This window comes from Nanorana parkeri, unplaced genomic scaffold (assembly GCF_000935625.1).
Source record: "Nanorana parkeri isolate BGI_ZX_2015 unplaced genomic scaffold, ASM93562v1 scaffold967, whole genome shotgun sequence".
NCBI lineage: Eukaryota > Metazoa > Chordata > Amphibia > Anura > Dicroglossidae > Nanorana > Nanorana parkeri.
Window position 1 is genome coordinate 186143 of NW_017307235.1, and position 20935 is coordinate 207077.

General features: G+C 45.8%; 1 protein-coding gene across 2 annotated transcripts in view; it reads right to left on the reverse strand.

The window, feature by feature from the left end:
- Nucleotides 1-1537: 1537 nt before the first annotated feature.
- ASH2L (ASH2 like histone lysine methyltransferase complex subunit) overlaps nucleotides 1538-20935 on the reverse strand; it is a 25968-nt gene continuing 6570 nt past the window's right edge. Inside the window, exons 4-16 of one of the 2 annotated variants that reach the window (XM_018566660.1) lie at nucleotides 20750-20844; nucleotides 20541-20636; nucleotides 19003-19098; nucleotides 17667-17742; nucleotides 16049-16051; nucleotides 14508-14598; nucleotides 12342-12559; nucleotides 12094-12261; nucleotides 9715-9908; nucleotides 7041-7133; nucleotides 5755-5853; nucleotides 4238-4297; nucleotides 1538-1792 (exon numbers count right to left, since the gene is read on the reverse strand). In XM_018566660.1, coding sequence (XP_018422162.1) covers nucleotides 1685-1792; nucleotides 4238-4297; nucleotides 5755-5853; nucleotides 7041-7133; nucleotides 9715-9908; nucleotides 12094-12261; nucleotides 12342-12559; nucleotides 14508-14598; nucleotides 16049-16051; nucleotides 17667-17742; nucleotides 19003-19098; nucleotides 20541-20636; nucleotides 20750-20844 — 1397 coding nt within the window. In that variant the 3' untranslated portion in view covers nucleotides 1538-1684. The remainder of the gene's footprint in view (nucleotides 1793-4237; nucleotides 4298-5754; nucleotides 5854-7040; nucleotides 7134-9714; nucleotides 9909-12093; nucleotides 12262-12341; nucleotides 12560-14507; nucleotides 14599-16048; nucleotides 16052-17666; nucleotides 17743-19002; nucleotides 19099-20540; nucleotides 20637-20749; nucleotides 20845-20935) is intronic. The other variant, XM_018566659.1, reaches the window with a different exon arrangement.

Here is a 20935-nt window from a genome sequence, read left to right on the forward strand (position 1 = left end):
CTTCAGGGTAGGGCAGGTGTAGCCCCACTGCAAGGGTTAAGATTTACTTTGCCCGGAGTTTTGCTTTATATTGACCTTATATTCAATTTTAACAAGCAGCTGACTGTTCACTGTTAAAGACATTCCAGGACAGGGGTAGCCAAACTTGGCCCCTCCAGCTGCGGTGAAACAGCAAATCCCATAAGGCATTACATGGCTCCGACAGCCACGTGCATGACCCCCAGAGGCAGATGCATGGGGTTGTAGTTTTGCAGATGCATGGGGTTTCTAGTTTCACCACAGCTGGAGGGCCAATGTTTAGCTACCCCAGCTATAGACCAAATCACTGCCGGCCAAAATCATTATTTAATCTGTATTTGCCAATGCAATAAAGATGAACTCTTCCTATAATAACCGTTCATTAGGTGAAAGAAACAAAGCAGAGGAAGGAACAATGCAAGTCAGTAATACCGCCAACCTTTTCTTCCAACACAAATGGACAATTTCTGCGTTTATAAAAGATTGAGGAAAATAAAAATCACAAAGCAGCGAGCTGTGGAAACCATAAAAAGGTGTAGACTGTAACCAAGAAGAATAGATCTGAAACGTGGCCACAAGAAGGAAGATCGGCTGGGTTATGAAGAATAAATTGCAGCCGATGCATGGGGCTTGTCAGGCGTTCACAGAAAGGCAATCGTGTCAATTCACAAAGCTGTTATTTTAAAGAGATCCGATCACAAGACCGAACATTTCCTGTTAAAGTGGAACTAAACTCGCTTTAACCCAACGTTCCTCACTACGCATCAGGTAACCCAACGTTGCTCACTACGCATCAGGTAACCCAACGTTGCTCACTACGCATTAGGTAACCCAACGTTTCACTACGCATCAGGTAACCCAACGTTGCTCACTACGCATTAGGTAACCCAACGTTCCTCACTACGCATTAGGTAACCCAACGTTGCTCACTACGCATCAGGTAACCCAACGTTCCCCACTACGCATCAGGTAACACAGCGCTCCTCACTACCTGAAGCATCATAGGAAATTACCGTTGCGGTCTGTCACTTCCTGTCCTCTCCCTCATTTCTTGTCCTGCTGTCAAACGGAAAGGCAGTGAGGTGAAATCTTCCGAACAGTGTAACAGGAAGTCCATCAAATAAAAAACAAAAGTTTGGGCTGGAGTTGGCCTTTAAATAAAAAATCTTCTATTATGCGCACCAATATTTGGAAGGTATAGAGGCCCCTCAATACACATTTATCAAAGTGTCCAAAACAAACAACGTCCACGCTGCGTCACAGCAACCAGATTATTCACTTTCTTTTGCATTTTTAAACCCGTATATGTAGATACCACCTGGGATCTGAGCGGTTACCAAGTCAGTCTCCTTTAATAAACCATGACAAATTATCTCCATTGGTGATAAAAAGGAGAACGATACGTCACCTAAGAAATAGAAGGGTGAAGAACAATGTGTTTCAGTAAGCCCTCCGTACATAGCGGAGCCCTGAGCCAAGTGTTCTACTTCATTCCCTCACAGCCTGGAGAACGCTCCTCTTCTAGTAGGGAGACTACCAGAAAACCCACCAAGAATGTTCTTCTTCCCTACTGCCATAGGCGATCAGTTAATTGCTTCAATGATATTTCAATTAAAACAAAAACAAAAAAAAAAAACTATAAAAAGAGAAACGAAGATTAAGGCCATTAAGGTTCCCATGGAGGACTCTTTCTGCCATCAACATCTGTTTCCACGTGGTACAGAGAGTCTGCTAATGTGTGTTCAACAACGGCCATCCATGCCATGTCATTGATCTGTTGAGGGAAAACAAAAAAAGACGTTTGTTTGCAGGTACTTTAGACTGAGGATCAGATCACATGACAGACAGGATTAGATGGAATGGCACCTGGTCAACGTTTGCTGGGCAGAACACAGGGCAGCTTTCAGGAAGCCAATGGCTGCCAGCTACGGGGGCAATCCCCCCTCCCCACAGTGGCGGCCAGCCAAGACCTTATGACTGGCTGCAGTGACTGTTGGCTGATAGTGTTTGGGTGCTGATGGAGCCATACAAATGGTAAAATGTCAGAGTTATCAGTACCTGGACAAAATCTAAACATTGTATGGCCAGCTTAAACACCTTACTCCCGTGTTCTGGGCTGAGCACCCTACTTGTGAGCGCACCCATTTGCTAGTAAACAATTGTTAATAAAAAGTTTTCCTCTATAAGAATTACTTCTCACCGCCTCATTATAATGAATAACCGATAGGAGGAATGAGGGGAAAAAGACATCATCATCTCCATCTATGTGTAAAATCAAACCAGCGCTGTGTCCGGCCTTCTTATATGTGTAAGAGATCATTGGAAATCAGAGAGTTGTTTGCCACAGCGGGAGTTCCGGGGTTTGGAGAGGAGCACCTTTTATTCTGCACTGACATATGAAACAGTTATTCACTTATCGATCAGTGTGCTTTATTTGAAGGGGATTTGTTTGAATGGACCCTTTATAATTTGATGGTCACTTGATGAATTTATATAGTGTGTGTACTTATAAACCCACACAATATACACTGCCTGTCCAGAAAAAAACAGTGACCACCTGGATTTCGGGCATGCTTCAGCAACATTGTGACCCCGCAACTGCCAACCTGAATATACTGAATGAGGTTTTTCCCAACAATGGATTTTTTTCCTTCTCTGATAGTATCATTGTCGCACATGGATTGGCCACCACAGAGTCCAGACCTTAAAGCAGGGGTAGCCAAACTCTGGCCCTCCGGCTGTGGTGGAACTACAAATCCCATGTGGCATTGCAAGATTCTCACAGCCAGACATGACTCCCAGAGAGATGCATTATGGGATTTGTAGTTTCACCACAGCTGGAGGGCAGGAGTTTGGCTACCTCGGCCATAAAGTGACTCTGAATGCAGAAGTTAAATCTTAAAAATACATTCAACCTTAATTATTAACAACAATGTATCTTATTTGTGTATCACTCGGCTGTAGATCCTCCAATCATCTCTAAATTGGTGCTGACACTGTCCTTCCTTCTGAGGGGGGCTACTTTTGTTCCCCATGGTCCCTGTGGGTGTTGTAAAGTAGTCACCACTCCCAGCTCGCTCCCGGGATGGACTACAATCTCAATGCAAATGAGTAAACTAAACGTGAGATTGTAGCTCATCCCAGGAGCGAGCTTGGAGCGGTGACTACCTTTGGGATGTGCTGGAGAAGACTTTACGCAGTGGTCCGGGTATTCCATCATCACTACAAGATCAAAACAATGCAACGGCGAATGTGTGCTGTAATCAAAGCTAAAGGCGGTCCAACAAAATATTAGCATGCAACCTTTTTTTGGGCCAGGCAGTGTTTATATTGCGTTTCTTAAATGGGATTTTTTGATCGGACCCTTTATATTTCGGATGGTCATCTGATTAATTTATATGCATAGTACGCCGAGACATGTTATTGTTTTAGGGCATTACTATTACAGTATCCGAACATGTGTCAGCGCAGATAAAAGGGTGATTTGGTCACATCAGCTGCTGGGTAACAGGAAGCTTTCACTGGGTCAGAGGTAGTTCTGAGAATTGTCAGCCGATGATGTCACCTCCACAATAAGTAGAGCTTTGTGCTGCGCTGTCTGAAAATCCGAGTTCTGCTGTTTCTCCAGAACAGGAATGTCCGCTCTACGTCACGGCTACAACAAAACACAGACCCTCAAACCCTTGATGTTCCCCCGGCTGAAAGAGATCACATTGTTCTGGGACTTTATTTATATTGGTACAAGATGGAACGGGAATTCCGAAAACAAATAGTGAAACGATTGTGAGGCAATTCTTCTAGAACACCATTCAGCCATTCTTGTGATGAAGCCATGTCTAGAATTTACTATTGCACTGTACCATGTCTTTACATGACTAGGGCCTTCCCCATGCTCTCCACCCCCTACGCCAGGGGTAGGCAAGCTCCGGCCCTCTGGCTACTGTGGAACTACAAGTCCCATTAGCAATTGCAAGACTGACAGCCACCATTATGACTCCCAAAGGCATGATAGGATATGAAGTGTCATCACAGCTGGAGATTGCCTACTCCAGCCCTACACGCTGCCTTAACACCTCCCCCTCCAGCTCCCAATGCCTGCAAAATGTTACACTGTGCAATCCAACAGTCTGATTGGCTCACAGTGCAGAGCCTCCCAGGGTCAGATTTCTGCTTGGCAGGGGAACATAATATAAATACAGAATCCTGAATCAGCACTTACTGGACGGAATGACAAATCCTTTGGAGGGTATTTGAAATGCGGTCCAAAGTTTATAGAAACCTGCAACAAAAAAATTAAATTAACTCAGACAAACCTGATATGCAACTACCGAGTTTTTAATTGGCATTTGCAACCTTTTTGTGTTCTCCTATGTGTTGGCTCCAGTACTCTGAGATATATTCATAGTTTGTGTTTGAGGGAACCAAACTGCAGCTGTTGTGGAACTACAAGTCCCCTAAGGCACTGCAAGGCCGACAGCCACCAACATGACTCCCAGAGGCACATGCATGCAGGTATTTGTAGTTTCACTGCCATAGCGGAACCACAGACTGATGCCTCTGGTGGCTCCAGTTTATTTCTGCAATGCCGCTGTCCATCAGAGCGATGAACGTCCATCAAGGAGATGAATGAAATCTGTCCAATACGTGTTCCCCCATGCACGAAAGCTTATCAATGAACTGTTATTCCTAAATTATGGTAAGCAGGCAAGTCTGGGCAGATGCTGCTTCTAAGGCTGCGGCTGGAGATTCCTACGGCAAGAACCTACATATTCTGGCGGCGGGGATCCAAGGTGTGACCGTTCAAGTGAACAACAGGGTGACAACGGCTGCATCTGACAGCGGTAGTTTACATGTAATCGTACATGGAACAGTTACTTGAGGTTCGGGATAAATCTCTAGGCTTCTGCTTATCATGATTGGAGAAGGGGCTAGTCACATGACTGGCAGGTCACATGACTGGCAGGTCACATGACTGGCAGGTCACATGACTGTGCTCCCCCCCATTTATTTTTTTAAACAAACACTCATTTTATTAGTGCCAAGTAAATTTTTAAAGCATACTGCTGGTTTATAAATGTCCCCTTAAAAGGAGAACTATGAGGCAAGTGCTTTTCACTCACCTTATAGTTCTAGCCGACCTGTATCAATGAGACTATCACAGGTCGGCTCAGTAGATCGGGAGGTGAGCGAACACATACCGGCGTTCACTCACCTCTCGATCCTGTCACGGCTCTCTGCCATGACAGGGGAGGGGCTGGATTCCCCCCTCCCCGCCAGCGCTGACTGGCGGAACGGACGGGGGAGGGTACAGCTGGCTCTGCCTCTAGATAGGCAGAGCCAGCTGTCACTCACGCAGCTAGGCGGATCCCGGCACAATTGTCGGAATCCGCTGCAGCGTCTCAGTATACCGCGAGCTGTAGCTCGCGTTATACTGAGCTTAGGGTGACGGGAGGACGCTAGTTTGTGTCCTCCCGTTACCCTAAGGAGAACTATGGGGAAAAGCCCTGACCCCATAGTTCTCCTTTAAAGCAGCAGTATTGTCACACGAAGGCCAACCACTGCTTTATAAACTATATAACATAAAAAAGAAAAAAACATAGTGAAAACCGGCTTAGCTAGATCTGCCTTCTCAGACCGGTCTCTGTCATCTGTGGTAAAACCCAAAAACGTTGCCATAGCACCGATCAACATCTAGTCATTGATATAAAAAAGGTACAGCACTCAGCATATACTTACAGTACAGCCCTTGTACAGCGATATGGCTGGAAAATATACACCTTCAAAAAGGTCCTTATAGGCCATGCCCTGGTTGACGCCATTCTTAAAGAATACAATCTGAAACGTACAAAAATAAATAATGGACGAAAGAGAAAATTCTACATTTGCGATATTTCAATGATTCCAAATGAGCATCAGTCAAGGGTATTTCTAGGTTTACTAGGTGTACAAGAGCATACATGCCTTAAAAGGGCAATTCTACTTTCCCAGGCAAATTTGGGAAAATGGAATTACCCCCCAACCTCCGGAACGCCTATCAACATTTGCCCTCCGGTGTTTCTTGCCGTCTATGGGCCCAGTAGGGAGATTACTCACAAAACCTTGTGTGCGCAGCATCTGGCTGAGACACCCGGCCACTCATGTCAGGCCTCCCCCCTTTTTCCATGTATTCCTGTAAAGCAGCGCCCTCTACTGAATGCTCCCAGATCTGTGGTCACTAGTAACAAGCATCCTGGCCTCCGTGCCACATGCAACTGCCAGCTCCATTGTATCAGAAATACACTAGATGGCCAACTGAGCTCATTGGACATTCCATTACAAAACCATGGGCATTAATATGGAGTTGCCCCCTCCCCCCCCCCATCCCATCGGTAGCTTCAACAATGTCCAGTCTCCAGGGAAGCTTTCCGCAAGAATGTGTCTGAGGGAATTTGTACCTCTTTAGCCAAAAGAGCATTTGTGAGGTCAGGTTCTGATGTTGGATGAGAAGACCTGGCTCACAATCTGTTATAATGCAGCCCAATGGTGTTCTATCGGGTTGAGGTCAGGGCTGTGTGGGCCACTCAAGTTTCTCCACACCAAACCATTGGGGGGGGGGGGGATTTTATCAAAACTGGAGCAGACAAAATCTGGACCAGATTTGCACTGCAGCCAATCACCATCTCTCTCATTTTCAAATCTCACCTGAGCAAATCTGCTCCAGATTCTGTTTACTCCAGTTTTGATATAAATACCCCCCCATGTCTTTATTGAGCTGGCTTTGTACATGGGGGTCACAGAAAAGGGCCTTCCCCGAACTGTTACCACAATAGTCTATAATGCCTTTGTATGCTGCAGCATTAACAATATCCTTTACTGGGAACACCTGAACCTTCATTTGGAGCGCTGTCTTCATACCAAGAGACAGATGTGATGGTCAGCTGCCCACAAACCCTCACCCGTCTAGTGTAACCTGGATAAGGGCCCCCCTCAAACAATAAAACAAGGGATTGGTTCCGCTTGCAAATCAGAGACTTGCCACTCACCTCACTGCCAGGCGTTTGCTTTAGATTTTTTTCGGCTTTATCCACAAAGTCTTTTTCTTCGAAGTACAAGTAGCTCTTGAATTTGATCAGCGCCTTCAGGAGAAAAAAAAAACCCCATGATGTGCCATTTCCTTGCAGCTCATACAGAGACCAAAAACAACCTGCCACATGGCAACTAGAGAACCTTCCAGGATTTAACTTATCCAGCATCAGTCTCTCCATTTCGTCAGCTAAATAGAGAGACTCCCAGGATTTAGTAATATCCGGTATAAATCAACTAGCAGATCTCAGTAGTAGAATCATCAACATAGAAACAACTAAAATAATAAAAGCAGAAGAGAAGGACACATCCATTCACCTGAGAACACCAATCAAAACTAGCAAATGTGAGGTGGAAGGGGCTTAAAGTGACCAGTAGGGTTGCACAGATACCAAGTACAGTACAAGTACATATACCGATACTTTTGAGCTCCAAGACTAGACTAGAGAAAAATTCCAAAATTAGGAGGCCGCTGTCATTTGTAAGGAGCACACGGAGCTCCTGGGATTTGTACATCTCTCTTTTAATGTATGATTTTATTTTTATAAATATAAAGGGATGCACAGATACCAGTTTTGCGAGTACGAGTACTGGTACATTGTTTTTCTAAAACAATACAGACTAATGATTTCAGGACAGAGGTGGAGCGCCAGAGCCAGGTCCCAGCTGCAACCGCTGCCACCCTGGGAGTTCTCATGAAAATGCCAAGTATCTGAACTGGTATCCCTAGTGACAGGCATTTAAATTTGTTTGCCTAGTGTCCATTTCGCCTAGAGGGCAGCATAACCCTATGTCTCAGATTTTTTTCCAGAGCTGTGTCCCTCAATGGACAATAGAGAAACGTCTTGAATTCCTTAGCGGTGCACTTCTTGATATGTAAAAGGTACCTATGCACTCCTGTTCCTACAGCCTCACAGCTATACATCTGCAATGTGAGATCTAAGGCACCAAAAATGAACATTCAAAAACCAAAAAAAAATGTCAGGCTGAAACTGAAAATGTTTTCTAACTTTTTAAAAATATTTTACATTTTTATAAAAAAAATGTATAAAAACAATTGTTTGCATATTTTTTTAAATATTAAAACTTTGCTTTTAGGGGCTTCTGGGAAATATTGGGGGTCTAAAACAGACCCCTGATATTTCCCTTTTAAAAAGGGAAAAAAAAAAAAGATGTAGAACACATAGTCCCCAAACTATTTTTCTGCAGCCCTTGTGTTTATAAATGAACAGGAATCCTCTATACTGAGTGTTCCTGTTCATTCATAACATGAGGACAGAGTATGTTTACTATAACCATATAGTGATGTAGATCACTCCCCCCTCATAATTGGAGGATATAGTAACCATACTCAATTATTTACAAACACTCAGCGATCACTGACTGCTTGTACCCGCTCTCCATCCTGGACCGTGTGTCACAGGAGGCTGAGCGAGCGGTGCGGGAGGAGAGCTCAATCTGACAGCCGACTACTCCCCCGCACGGCCAGCCTTCTGTGACAGCGGACACCGCCGCTCTCCTGATCTGTGACAGGAGGCGAGACGCCAGCCGCTCAGAGCGCTCTCCCCCTGCACCGCTTGGCCTCCTGTGACAGTTTCTCTCCTCCTCACTGGGACACAGAGCGGCGCCCGGCGGGGAGGAGAGAAAGCAGGGATGCACCGCTATTTCGCCCAAAAATGGCACTTTCGGCATGTTTCCAAAAGTGCCATTTAATATCGGTGCATCCCTCGTCACTACTGTGCTGTTCACGTTTCACCTTGCTGGAGAGGAAGTTGTACCAGGGGACCTGCAGATCAAGAATCTCCACGCTTCTGCAGATCTGTGCTTTCTCCAAATCTCCCGCTGCTTCTTAAATATTCACCACCAGTCACCAGTATTCGGGTGGGCTGCTCTTCCATGAAGAAGCAAAGCCCTGCCCCTCTACCAAGAAGGCCGTCTCCACACAGAGACACAGCGCAGAAGAAGGCATGGTAAGCAAGTAATGGGGGAGAAAATCAGCCGCAGGGAGCCTACACACAATATTGGTGACTGGTCATGTCAAAAACATATTAAACCTGATATACATTTATATTTGAAGGCTGCAAAGATTCTTTTCTTCATATAGGTGTGATTTCTGTGCCTCTGCTGTGAAAATTGAGGATTCATTTCTCCACAATGCCTATAGCTAGCAAGATTTAGGAGAGTTAGTGTTTTGTGCTTATGGCGTGTTCAGAATATACAAATACTTTAGTGTACATCAGGGGCGGGCAACTCTAGCCCTCCAGCTGCTGTGGAACTACAATTTCCATGAGGCATTGCGAGAGTGACAGTAACGGACATGACTCCCGGAGCCAGAGGCATGTGGGGATTTGTAAAGCACAGCTAGAGTTGCCCATCCCTGGTGTACATAGTCTGGCCACAGGTTCACTTTTATGGTCCAAACTAATAATATTTCACAAACTGCATAGGCATCAGCTGTCATTTGTGGCGCAGTGATCCAATTACGCAACAAACTGTTCCTGGAATTCAGTCTCAATCGGTATGTCTGGTCCTTTCGCATGCCCTCACCTTCTATTTCATCCCTCAACACATAATTTGAGCTGTACACTCCCTGAATGCACTGGGAGATGGAAGAATTCCAATGTCACAACGTACCTTGTCTTTGTAGGTGTCGGGCAGAGCGTGAGCAGTCTCCGTTTCATCGGGCAGGCGGATGTAAAACCCCAATGTGTCGCCTTGTCCGTAGGCGTCAGAGTAATGCTTTCCGATAGACTGGTGGAACTTGGTGCCTTTCTTGCTGCGCCATGAGTAGCTGAATTTGTCATAACCCAGAGGAGCCTGAAGATTACCTGAACACAAAGACAGATGACACATAGCAAGCTACATATTACGTTCGGCATATGTGACAAGCATTAAAACCAATTACAATAGGAACAAATTTTACACAGAACGCTGCTTCTGGCGATATCTCAAATAATCACCCTAACCGTCCCCTCCGCTCTTCCACAGACCTCCTGCTTAGCAGCTCCCTCATCAACATCTCCCATGCTCGCCTCTAGGACTTCTCTACCCAACCTGTCTGTCTGTGTCTCCCACTCTGACTGCCTTTAGGCAATCCCTTAAGACTCATCTCTTCAGGAAAGCCTATCCCACCTCAACCTAACCACTCAACCATCACTTTCTTAAACAATTCATACCCACACAGCTACCTCCTCATCTATCACTGGCCCCTCCATTTTAGATTTTAAGCTCTCATGGGCAAGGCCCTCCTTACCATCTGATTTTGCATTGTAATGTCCTCCTTATACTGTAAAGCGCTGTGCAAAATGTTGGGGCTATATAATAAAACAAAACAAGTGGTCCATCGAGTACTTTAGACCGATGTTTGTCCCATATATGTTAAACACTGTCCTCCGGCCTTCCCTTCAGTCTTGCACGGTTGTTCCCTGATTTCACCGCACACTGCGAGCTTCTCACAATGTACATTAGAAGCTGCAGCAAGTCAGATAGAGCCCGACCTCATTTCCTGGCTGGAAGGCATCCAACATCATCCAGCTTTGTTCCCCAACTCTCCCTAGTCCGCCCCTTTCCTTCATGGTCAGTCATGGAGGTTCAGCATCACATGTGGGCTTTACCTAGGGCCAACCTAAGTTACGTCAAAATGCACTACAAGGTGAACATTATAATAACTTAACACTAGAGGTGCACCGAAATGGAAATTTCAAAACCGAAGCGAAATTAAAAAAAAAATGTCAGGCCAAAACCGAAAATGTTTTTTATTTTATAAACTTTTTAAATGTATTTATTCATTTTTCTTTAAGGGACTTCGGGGAAATATTGGGGGTCTAAACAGATCCCCGATATTTCGCTTTTAAAATAGAAAAAGAGACTGAGGACGCAAAGTCCTCAATCTCTTTTTTTGCAGCCCCTGTTATCAATGAACAGGAATCCTCTATACTGAGTGTTCCTGATCATTCATAACATGAAGACAGAGTATGTTTACTATAACCACAATCATGAATGGACAGGAGGGGATGTGGATCACTTCCCATTCATTCATAATTGAGGATATAGTAACCATACTCTGTCCTCAATTATCTACAAACACTCAGCGATCAGTGACTGCTTGTACCTGCTCTCCATCCTGACACGCTGTCACAGGAGGCTGAGCGAGTGGAGCAGGGAGGAGATCTCAGCCTCCTGTGACAGCGCGGGCTGTCCCTGCCCACACCGATCTCCCAATCTGTGACAGGAGGATGAGCGGTACGGGGAGGAGAGACGCCGGCCGCTCACAGGGCTCTCGTCCCGCTGTGCTTGGCCGCCCGTAACACTTTCTCTCCTCCCCGCTGGGACACAGAGCAGCGCCCAGCAGGGAGGAGAGAGAGAAAGAACGCATGCACCGCTATATCGCCAGAAATTTTGCCAAAAGTGATATTTTCGGCCGATATGTTTTGGCGGCCGATATATCAGTGCATACCTACTTAACACATATGCCAACAGAACATGTGGGTGGTGCTGTGGGCTGCTTCTTGCTTACTGTTAGTTAATATTGCATCCCTCCTGGCTAGGGTTCAGCTTTAAAATTATGAAAACACCACTAAAAGCAGAGAAAAAAAAAAAATGTATTCTGCGCATGCAAAATATATAAGATGGGAACTAAAAAGTTGTATCCATGTTATACATTTCCCCGTAACAGACAATGAAGAAAAATGTTCAAAGTTAGTATCCCTTTACGTAATGGAAAACTGGCCTCCATGATCCCTGCGACCTGTTTTGCTATATAAAGCTAGTGGGACACACAATAGACCAGGGGTAGGAAAACTCCGGCACTTCAGCAGTGGTGCCACTACAAATCCCAGCATGCATCTGCCTCTGGAAGTCCAGCCTGCGGCTGTCAGTGTCTTGCACTGCCTAATGGGATTTGTAGTGTCACCACAGCTGGAGGGCCGAAGTTTGGCTACCACTTGAAACGGATATCACCGCAGTCCCTAACACACGAGATCCTCCAGTCAGCTGTACATGTGCCCGTCTTACCTAATGCCTGAGACCAGCCCAGCCTGGCAGCTGTGTCCGGCGGCATTTCATCGATAAAGATTTCAAAATACCAGGCCCCTTTGCGCACACCATGGGACGCTCTGACCATAGAATAGCCTTTTTCTCCTAATACAGTCAGCCGGTCATCTGAGATCTTTAACTGGGGAGCTGAAAAGACAAACCCGGGGCTGATCAGTACATAAGGCATAAAGATAATATAAGAGGACATCGGATTGATAGGAACTCACCTCGGTCATGCAGGGCGAGCAGCACCCTTTCATACAGGCAGGCCCTGTACAAATCTCCTGGGATCGGTTTTCCAGCCCAACAGTCCAACTCCAGCTTCTCAGGATCGGGTGCATGTGGATCCGGCTCTGCCAGAATATACCTGTATCCATCTTTGTTAAAGGGGTGCTCCAGTGGGTACCCATGAGGGGGAAGACGCTGTGCTGCAAACAGAGGATCGCTAGAAAAAGAAAAACATTTTGTTAGCCCATGTCTTCCATGAACTGCCATGGCTATGACAGTTCCCCAATAGGACAAACCTAACTGAGATAAAACAGTTCTAGCCCTTTCCTCCCCAGCCTGACTATCCCTGCCCGTCCCTTTCATTCATTTACTGGATTTCAGTTCTGTCAATAATGGAGGCTGAGCATCACATGTGGGCATTACTAGGGCGGTCTGCATGCAAATCCAGTCTGCCTAGGAACGCCTGCTCCTCATGACTGATATCCACCCTTAAAGGCATTTTGATATTTGCATAACTCTTCCCCAAAGCCAGCCCACTGCTTGCATCAGGGCTAAGGGGTCTTGAGAGCAGTACCGAGGAAGGGTGCTGTGATGCTTTCAGGCAGCTATGCACAGCACTGGCTGGCCCCTCCCACCAGCTATGATCTGCCTGCACTGTAAAGCTCAGGGACCCAGTTATGATGTCACTGGGTCTAAAATGAGGTCTGTGATAAAAACAGAAAGGTTTTGTTTTTTTTTTTTAAATGTTTATGAGGGGGATAGAGGAGCCAATCTTCAGGACTTAAATAATGGTGTGTGAACACCACTCATACTGTGAGCTCAGGATCTCCAGGACAGCGCTGTAGCTTGGCAAGGGTAATAAAACACTGACTAAATTTTTTCTCTTTTTAAATATAGGGAGGATCTGGGACCAATTGAAAACCAAAATGACTGGAGTTCTACATAAAGTGACATTAAAGTCACATGTCCCCTCTCCTTCCCCCAGGTTGGTGTAAGGACTTACCTTAAATGATGCCTCTTGAGCCGATCATCTTCTATCCAGTAGTTTTCAGGAGTCCCTCCAGCGCTGACTGCTGCGTCTTCTGTGTCCTACGGAGTCTCTGCGGGTGCACGCTGCCAAGCTGCCTGCACTGACTTACCCTGTGTCTCTCCTCGTCTTCCGGCCGAAGATCTCTACTGCGCCTGCGCCCGTCCCATCATCCTTCACGGCCGCTCGAGAATGTTCAGATCTTCAGGCGGGAGCGAGTGGCGGAGACACAGACACATATATGCAAAAACAAAACCCGAAGGTTTAATTATACTTTAAAGCAAAACTTTTCCTGAGAGAGACATGGAGGCTTCCATTGCTACTTTTCAATCTTCAAATGCTAGTTTGTGTCCCTTTACCATGCAAATAAGGATGCCTGACTGTTCTGTCTTTCCAGGTCAGTGACTCAAACCTTACTGAACCCATCTGGTCAGCATGCGTACTAAACCGGACAACTATCATTTTCAGGAGTGAATTGGCAATGGACCCCCCCTATGTGTCTCAGGAAAGGTCCTCCACGCGTCTCAGGAAAGGTGTCCCACCCCCCCATCTCAGGAAAGGCCCCCCCAATCACACGTAGAGGCTCCACATGCCAGCAAAAACGTTCTGTTGTGATCTACAAGCCAGCAGGAGAAAGGAATGCATGCAGCGGAGGTAGACGATATTCACACATCCAGATGTGTTGAATACTGACGGCAGATGGGGAGCAGAATTGCTGGGGCGTTTCAAGACACAGGCCAATGAAAAAGTAAGAACATTGCTTCTACAGTTACTGCGTTTTCACCCCTCTAGTGACAGGGTCACTTTAATGTCTGTGCCTGCTGATACCAGTGAATCATGCGCCATCTACTGGTTAATTTGCGCATTGCCACACTTGAATTAAAAGGGGAAGTTCAGTTTCCCAAGTGAATTTGGGAAAGTGGAATTACCCGCTCAAATCTGGCCCCCTCTCCCCCCTATCTTATTCTATCAATCTAACTGAACAAACTAAAGAGAGATGCTGATCGGATGCCATGGGCAGCTGCTCCTGATTCCATCTGCTCCAGTTTTGATAAATCCCCCTGCCCCCCCCCCACTATGTTTATCGCTAAAGCATGGAAGCTTCACATACACAGGAAACCACTTAGGAAGATCTTACCTTCGGGTTCGCTTTGCAGTGCTAGTAGAGCCGCCATCTTGTTGCTTACGCTTAGCTCCTCTACCTTTTGCTGAGCTGGCAGCTGCCGAGCCTACAAGGCAACAAGTAAAAAAACATCAGAGAAGAACCTTCAAGGCCAACCTTAAACATACATGTGGCATGCAGAATCAGAGGATTTCCTTAAAGCTACACTCAGGGCACAAAAATATATTCCTTAATAGCCAAATGATATGAATCAACGTTGTGTGCACCAAATGCCTATGGAAAACCTGTAATCTTGTAAGTAGCAGTAATGTCAAAGTACTGCGCATATCAGGTGCAAAGAGCAGAGCTGTGGGAGCGATCCAGCAGGCCCCACCCACTACAAGCTGCCTGGATAAAACTACAGGAGAGGGCGGAAACAAGACCAGACATCCTGCACAAGGAAAGAGAGCAGCAGTGAGTGGTCTTTATTACAGGAGGGTCGGAGACAAGACCAGTCACCCTGCACAGGAAGAGAGCAGCAGTGAGTGATCTTTATTACAGGAGGGGGCGGAGACAAGACCAGTCACCCTGCACAAGAAGAGAGCAGCAGTGAGTGATCTTTATTACAGGAGGGGGCTGAGACAAGACCAGTCACCCTGCACAAGGAGATAGAGCAGCAGTGACCAAGTGACCAATTTTTTTTTTTTTAACAGGAATCTCCTGCACAGAGGAGATGGATTACTACACAGAAATGCACAATTGATGCATCAAAGGAGAACTATGGGGTCAGTACTTTTCTTCCCCATAGTTCTCCTAAGGGTCACGAGAGGACATAAACTCGCGTCCTCCCGTGACCCAAAGCTTAGTATACCACGAGCTACAGTTTGCGGTATACTGAGACCGCCACAGGCAGGACGGATCCCGACATTAGTCGAGATCCACCCAGCTGAGTGATTGACAGCTGGCTCTGCCTATCTAGAGGCAGAGCCAGCTATACCCGCCCCCTCCCCCGTCCGTTCCGCCAGTCAGCGCTGGAGGATTGGAGAGGGGGAATCCTTGCAGGGAGCCGTGACTGACAGTCACAGCTCTCTGCACAGACATGATCAAGAAGTGAGCGAGCGACGGTATGTGTTCCCTCACTTCCTGATCTATGGATCTGACGAGTGACAGTTTTATTGTCACAGGTCGGCTCCAACTATGAGGTTGAGTGAAAAACACATAGGTCTCCTTTAAACAAGGGAATTTGATTAGCAGCACCCGGCTGCTACTTAGCTCTTAATTCCTATGGAAGCAGTAAGGGTGTGCTTAGTTTTTCCCACACATGGCTTCTCCGTCTTGGCTTTTTATCAAATAAATAACGACACAATGGTTTAATATGTCGTGTTGTTGTTCATCTGAGGTTGTATTTACCTAATTTTAAGGACCTGCTAAGAACCAGATGATTTTTTTTTTTTAAATTATGTCCCGATATGTAAAACCAAAGAATTGAAAGAGGGTGTACTTTCTTTTTCACATAACTGTAGGCAGCTGAAATATATGCAAATCTCAGCTTTACCTATAAAAGTCTAGCTTGGCACCACCTTACTGACTTACAGGACCAGTCATGACTTAAATATAACTTCAGCTGCCTATACCTCTGAATGGGGGTGGCATGCAGTTTTCACTGAAGGTAACCTCTGCTTATGCATCTTTTCAGATAATTGAGGAGTCCTGGGATTGGAAGATAATAAACTGGTATGGGCTGGGATGTACTGCATAGCTCACCAACAGCTTGCCCGCTGCATATTGTCTTTAACCCTTTTGTTGCCACCAACATATTTCATGCGTTGCTAGCGGCGAGCCCCTTTAAAGAGAATCTGTTCACATGTGTAAAGCCGACTGTCTGCTTTGCAATGGAAGGGATTCTGGTGACTGAGCTAACTCCAGATCCCTTACATAGGCCGGGGACATGCAGAAGTTTGCAGGCCTAAAATGTGGATTATAACGTGTGCAAAAAACACACCATCAAAAAAAAGGGTTAAATGGTAGTAAAAAGGGTTAAATTGATATATACAATATATTGCCAAAAGTATTGGGCCCCTCCCCCTCCCAAATCATTGGATTCACGGGTTCTGTGAAATTTCCGTGCTACTAAATATTCCGCGGTCACCTGTTACTGGTATTATAACAAAGTGGAAGCGACTGGGAACAACAGCAACTCAGCCAGGAAGTGGTCGGCCACGTAACATGACAGAGGGGGGTCAGCGCATGCTGAAGCGCACAGTGCGCAGGATTCGCCAACTGTCTGCAGAGTCAATAGCTACAGACCTCCAAACTTCGTGAGGTGGGGTGTTTTTCAGGGGTTGGGCTCCGCCACTTAGTTCCAGTGAAGGGAAATCTTAAGAAAATCAGCATAACAAGACATTTTGGACAATTTCATTCTGCCAACTTTGTGGAAGGAGTTTAGGGATTGGCGCTTCCTGTTCCAACATGACTGCACAAAGCAAGGTCCATAATAATATTATTCAGTATTTAGTGTGGACAGTTTGCGCAGCACTTTACAATATAAGGGAGACATTACAATCACAATACAATGAGTCTTTAGGGAACGCCTAAAGGCAGTCAAGGTGGGAGATAGACGGACAGGTTGGGGTAAAAGAGTTCCAGAGGATATGAGAGACTCTAGAGAAGTCCTGGAGGGAGCTGGAAAGCAGGAGGTCTTGGGAGGAGCGGAGGGAACGGTTAGGGTGATATTTTGAGACAAGGTTTGAGATATAGCCAGGGCAGAGTTGTGGATGGCTTTATAAAAAACATGGAGGAGCAAGTTTGGGGTGGAGGAACGTGACTGGCCGCACACAGTCCTGACCTCAACCCAAAAGAACACCTTTGCGATGAATTAGAGCGGAGACTGCGAGCTCGGCCTTCTCAAATAACATCAGTACCTGACCTCGCAAATGGTCCAACATTCCCATAGACACTCCTAAACCTTATGGACGCCTTCCCAGAAGAGTGGAAGCTGTTATAGCGGCAAAGGGCGGAGCCAACCAAATACTGAACCCTACGGACTAAGACTGGGATGCCATTAAAGGTCATGTGCGTGTAAAGGAGGGCGTCCCAATTCTTTTGGCAATATAGTGTATGTATGTATGTATGTATGTATGTATGTATGTATGTATGTATAAAGATAATGATCCTCTGTGCGCTTTGTCAACTTACCATTTAATCCGCCTCCAGTAGACACGACACTGCTCTGCCTCTGGTTGTCATAAGCTGGGCCAATATTTCCCAATTCCTTAAAAACAAAAGACCATAACTACTTTACTACTCAGCATACCGGGAGAGAAAACTCTTCATAGGGCAGGGCAAGGATTTTGTATCAGGCATCGCCCTCTAGGTCAGCTTTTGTCAACCTTCTCACCACTTAGGAACTCTTGAAATAATTTTCAAGTACTCCCGTTATATATTATTATATCTACAATTCATTGTACTGCTGACGGTTGCAGATAAAGAAGGCACGGTCAGGCACAAGATCAATTTGCCACTGTGGAAGGAAGACCCTAGAATCCCTTAGAGAACCCCGGTTGAGAATGGCTGATCCATAGCATAGTAATCCATAATTCCATTCTTGACACATGGCTGGAATGTTGACTTAGCACAAAAGGATAGGGGGTGCTGCCTTAGGACTTGTTCAGACTTGTTCATAGGGATGCCCCGATACCAGTTTTCGGTATTGAGTACGAGTACCGATATTTTCCTTCCGGTACCCGCCGACACCGAAAGTCCCATTAAGGTAGCCAGCCGGCGTGTAATGACTTGCCACCTGGCTTCCCGATTAGCCGGGAAGCCAGCGGCGGGTAAAGACTTGTCACCCGGCTTTCCGATTAGCAGGGAAGCAGTTTCAATGCTCCCTTGTCACCAGGTGATGAGGAAGCATGGAACTGGCCAATCAGGAAGCCGGGCGGCATGTAATGACGCTTGTGCACGGCTTCATAATTGGTCAAGAAGCTGGCCAATCAGGAAGCTGGGCAACGCGTCATTACACCGTGCCTGGCTTCCTGATGGGCCGAGAAGCCGGCTCCATGCTCTCGCCACAAGTGATGAAGGAGCATGGAGCCGACCAATCACGTGGCCGGGCAGCGTGTAATGACTCACTGCCCGGCTTCCTGATACCAGAAACTCAAGTATCGGGCCAGGCATCGGAGCAAAATACTCGGCATCCCTACTTGTTTGTGCGTGTGCCCAAACAATGCTGATGCCATACTTCTTTTTAAGCACACACCACTGGAACCCAGTGGTGTGAAATGTCACCACCCATGATAGGGCAAATGGCCTTGTTTGGGTTCAGGCTGCGCTGGGAAAAACGGCCAGGGCAGCCCGAACGCAGATGGTGTGAACGAGCCCTTAATCAGGGCATATCATCCCATAACACTCCACACATGCAAGACTAAAAATATTGGGCTGGTCCCTGAAGTCTCATTTTACTCCTTCACACAGACAGCTAGACATACATACTGTATACATTAGTGAAAGGGGAGAGGAAATCTTTCATTACCTGATCAAGGAGGCCAAATTTTGGATAATCATCCTCTGGGTCCTTGCTGCCTGGGTCTGGATGTTCCTTCACCAAAAACACATCTCGCTCTTTAGTCTGCAAGAACATAAGAGAGATCAGTACAATGCTCGCATTGCTCTACACAGCACTGGACAGACAACGCATCAACTCTGTAAAAAGAAACCTATACTGAGAGAAAGAAGGGAACCGTTTCGGCTACCCACCCATCTGTCCGGCTTAACACCTTCATGGCTTCTTTTTTTTTGCACAAGTTATAATCCACATTTTTAGGCCTGAAAATTACTTAAAACGCCCAAGAACTAAATTAATATTATTATAGCAGAGACCCTGTAGATTTTTTTTTTTAAGATGCATGATATTAGCGCAACTCTTTATCAAACTGAAACTTTTGGTAAAATATGCACTTAATTTTAGTGCACAAAAACGACAATATAAATACACATTATATATATATAAATATATACACAAAATGTAAATGAGGAGGTTGTGCCGAGTAAAAAGATACACGACATGCCAAGCTTAAAAAATTGCGTGCCTCTTGTGAAACGCCGACAAAGAAATACGGCACCCCAAATTGTTCATAGGCAACACTTTAAAAGCCTGTACAGGTCATCAGTTTATATCTAACCATGAACAATGGCCCTGGAATTATTCTCACTCTGTGATACACGTTAGGTATCGCCACATGCGCCAATCGTTGTTTTCTTACGTAGACACACCTGACGCGTGTTTATGTTACTATGTATGTGTTCGTGGGGACGTTACAATTTTGGGTTTAAACTTAAAAAAAAAAAAAAGATTTACTTTATTTTATTGCCATCATACAGGGAGACTCACAAGCCCCCTATGTGATAGCCTATTAGTGGTGACAGGTTCTCTTTAAGGTGACATTAGGGGTTTATTAGTCCCTAGAGTCACTTTCCTACTTCAAAGAAGCTATTGGAGTGCAGATTGCGCTTGAACAGCTTCTTCCCAGACTTCTCTAGCCAGGGAATGACAGCTGAGGGACTGGAAGTAATGTAATCAGCGTTGCTTCCGGCTCACTTTAGCGTGGAGGGGATTGGTGAATGGAGGTTTGCTGTTCTCTCTCTCCGACGACACCCTTGATGCTGGTCCCGGGCCCACAGGAGAGGCAGCTGAAAGTGGGACGCAAGTCGGGGGTGTCGTGTGGGGACGGAGGCACTCTTCACCGGCCCATGGAAGTGATCTGCTGGCAGAATCGCTTCCATTGTAAAGCCGACTGGTCAGTGCTCTAGAAAGCACCGAAGCCATCGATCAACGCAACTGCCCGACAAGTAGCATTTTAAAATCAGTTATCTGCCGAACATATGATGAGCTTGATCCCAGGTACACCACTATATCTTCCGGGCTTGTCGGCTATCAGATTCCAGAACATGGTAAATGATTAACGAATTTTGACGCTAATCTTCTGTCCTTCTCTATGTTATGTAATGTAAAGAACTAAAACAAAACGTAGATAGTATAGAACACACACACTTCCCATAAAAGACATTTACCATCGTTTTCACAATACTGTTTGGCCATGACATTTTTCCCGGCCTCTGTCGCGTGGTCAGGCTCTCCCAATACTTGTCAATAAATGGAATTATATCCTGCAAAAAAAACCAAAAACAGGAGCAGTATTATAGTGGAAGCACCAAAATATACTCTCACCTGATGATCTATCAATCCCTCTATATCCACTGCAGCACAGTGAAAGGTTTACCTTGTCTTTGGAAAACATGGTCTTTGGATGCTCATCCTGGTTTCTAGATTGCCACGTTAGGTTTGCTAAAGCAGTAAGACACATTTCCTTCAAATCTGCAATTAAAAAAAAAGACCGGAGGTCGTTGCAAACATATTACATGAAAACATACAAGAGTTTCACAGATTGGGTCTGCTGCACGCCCCG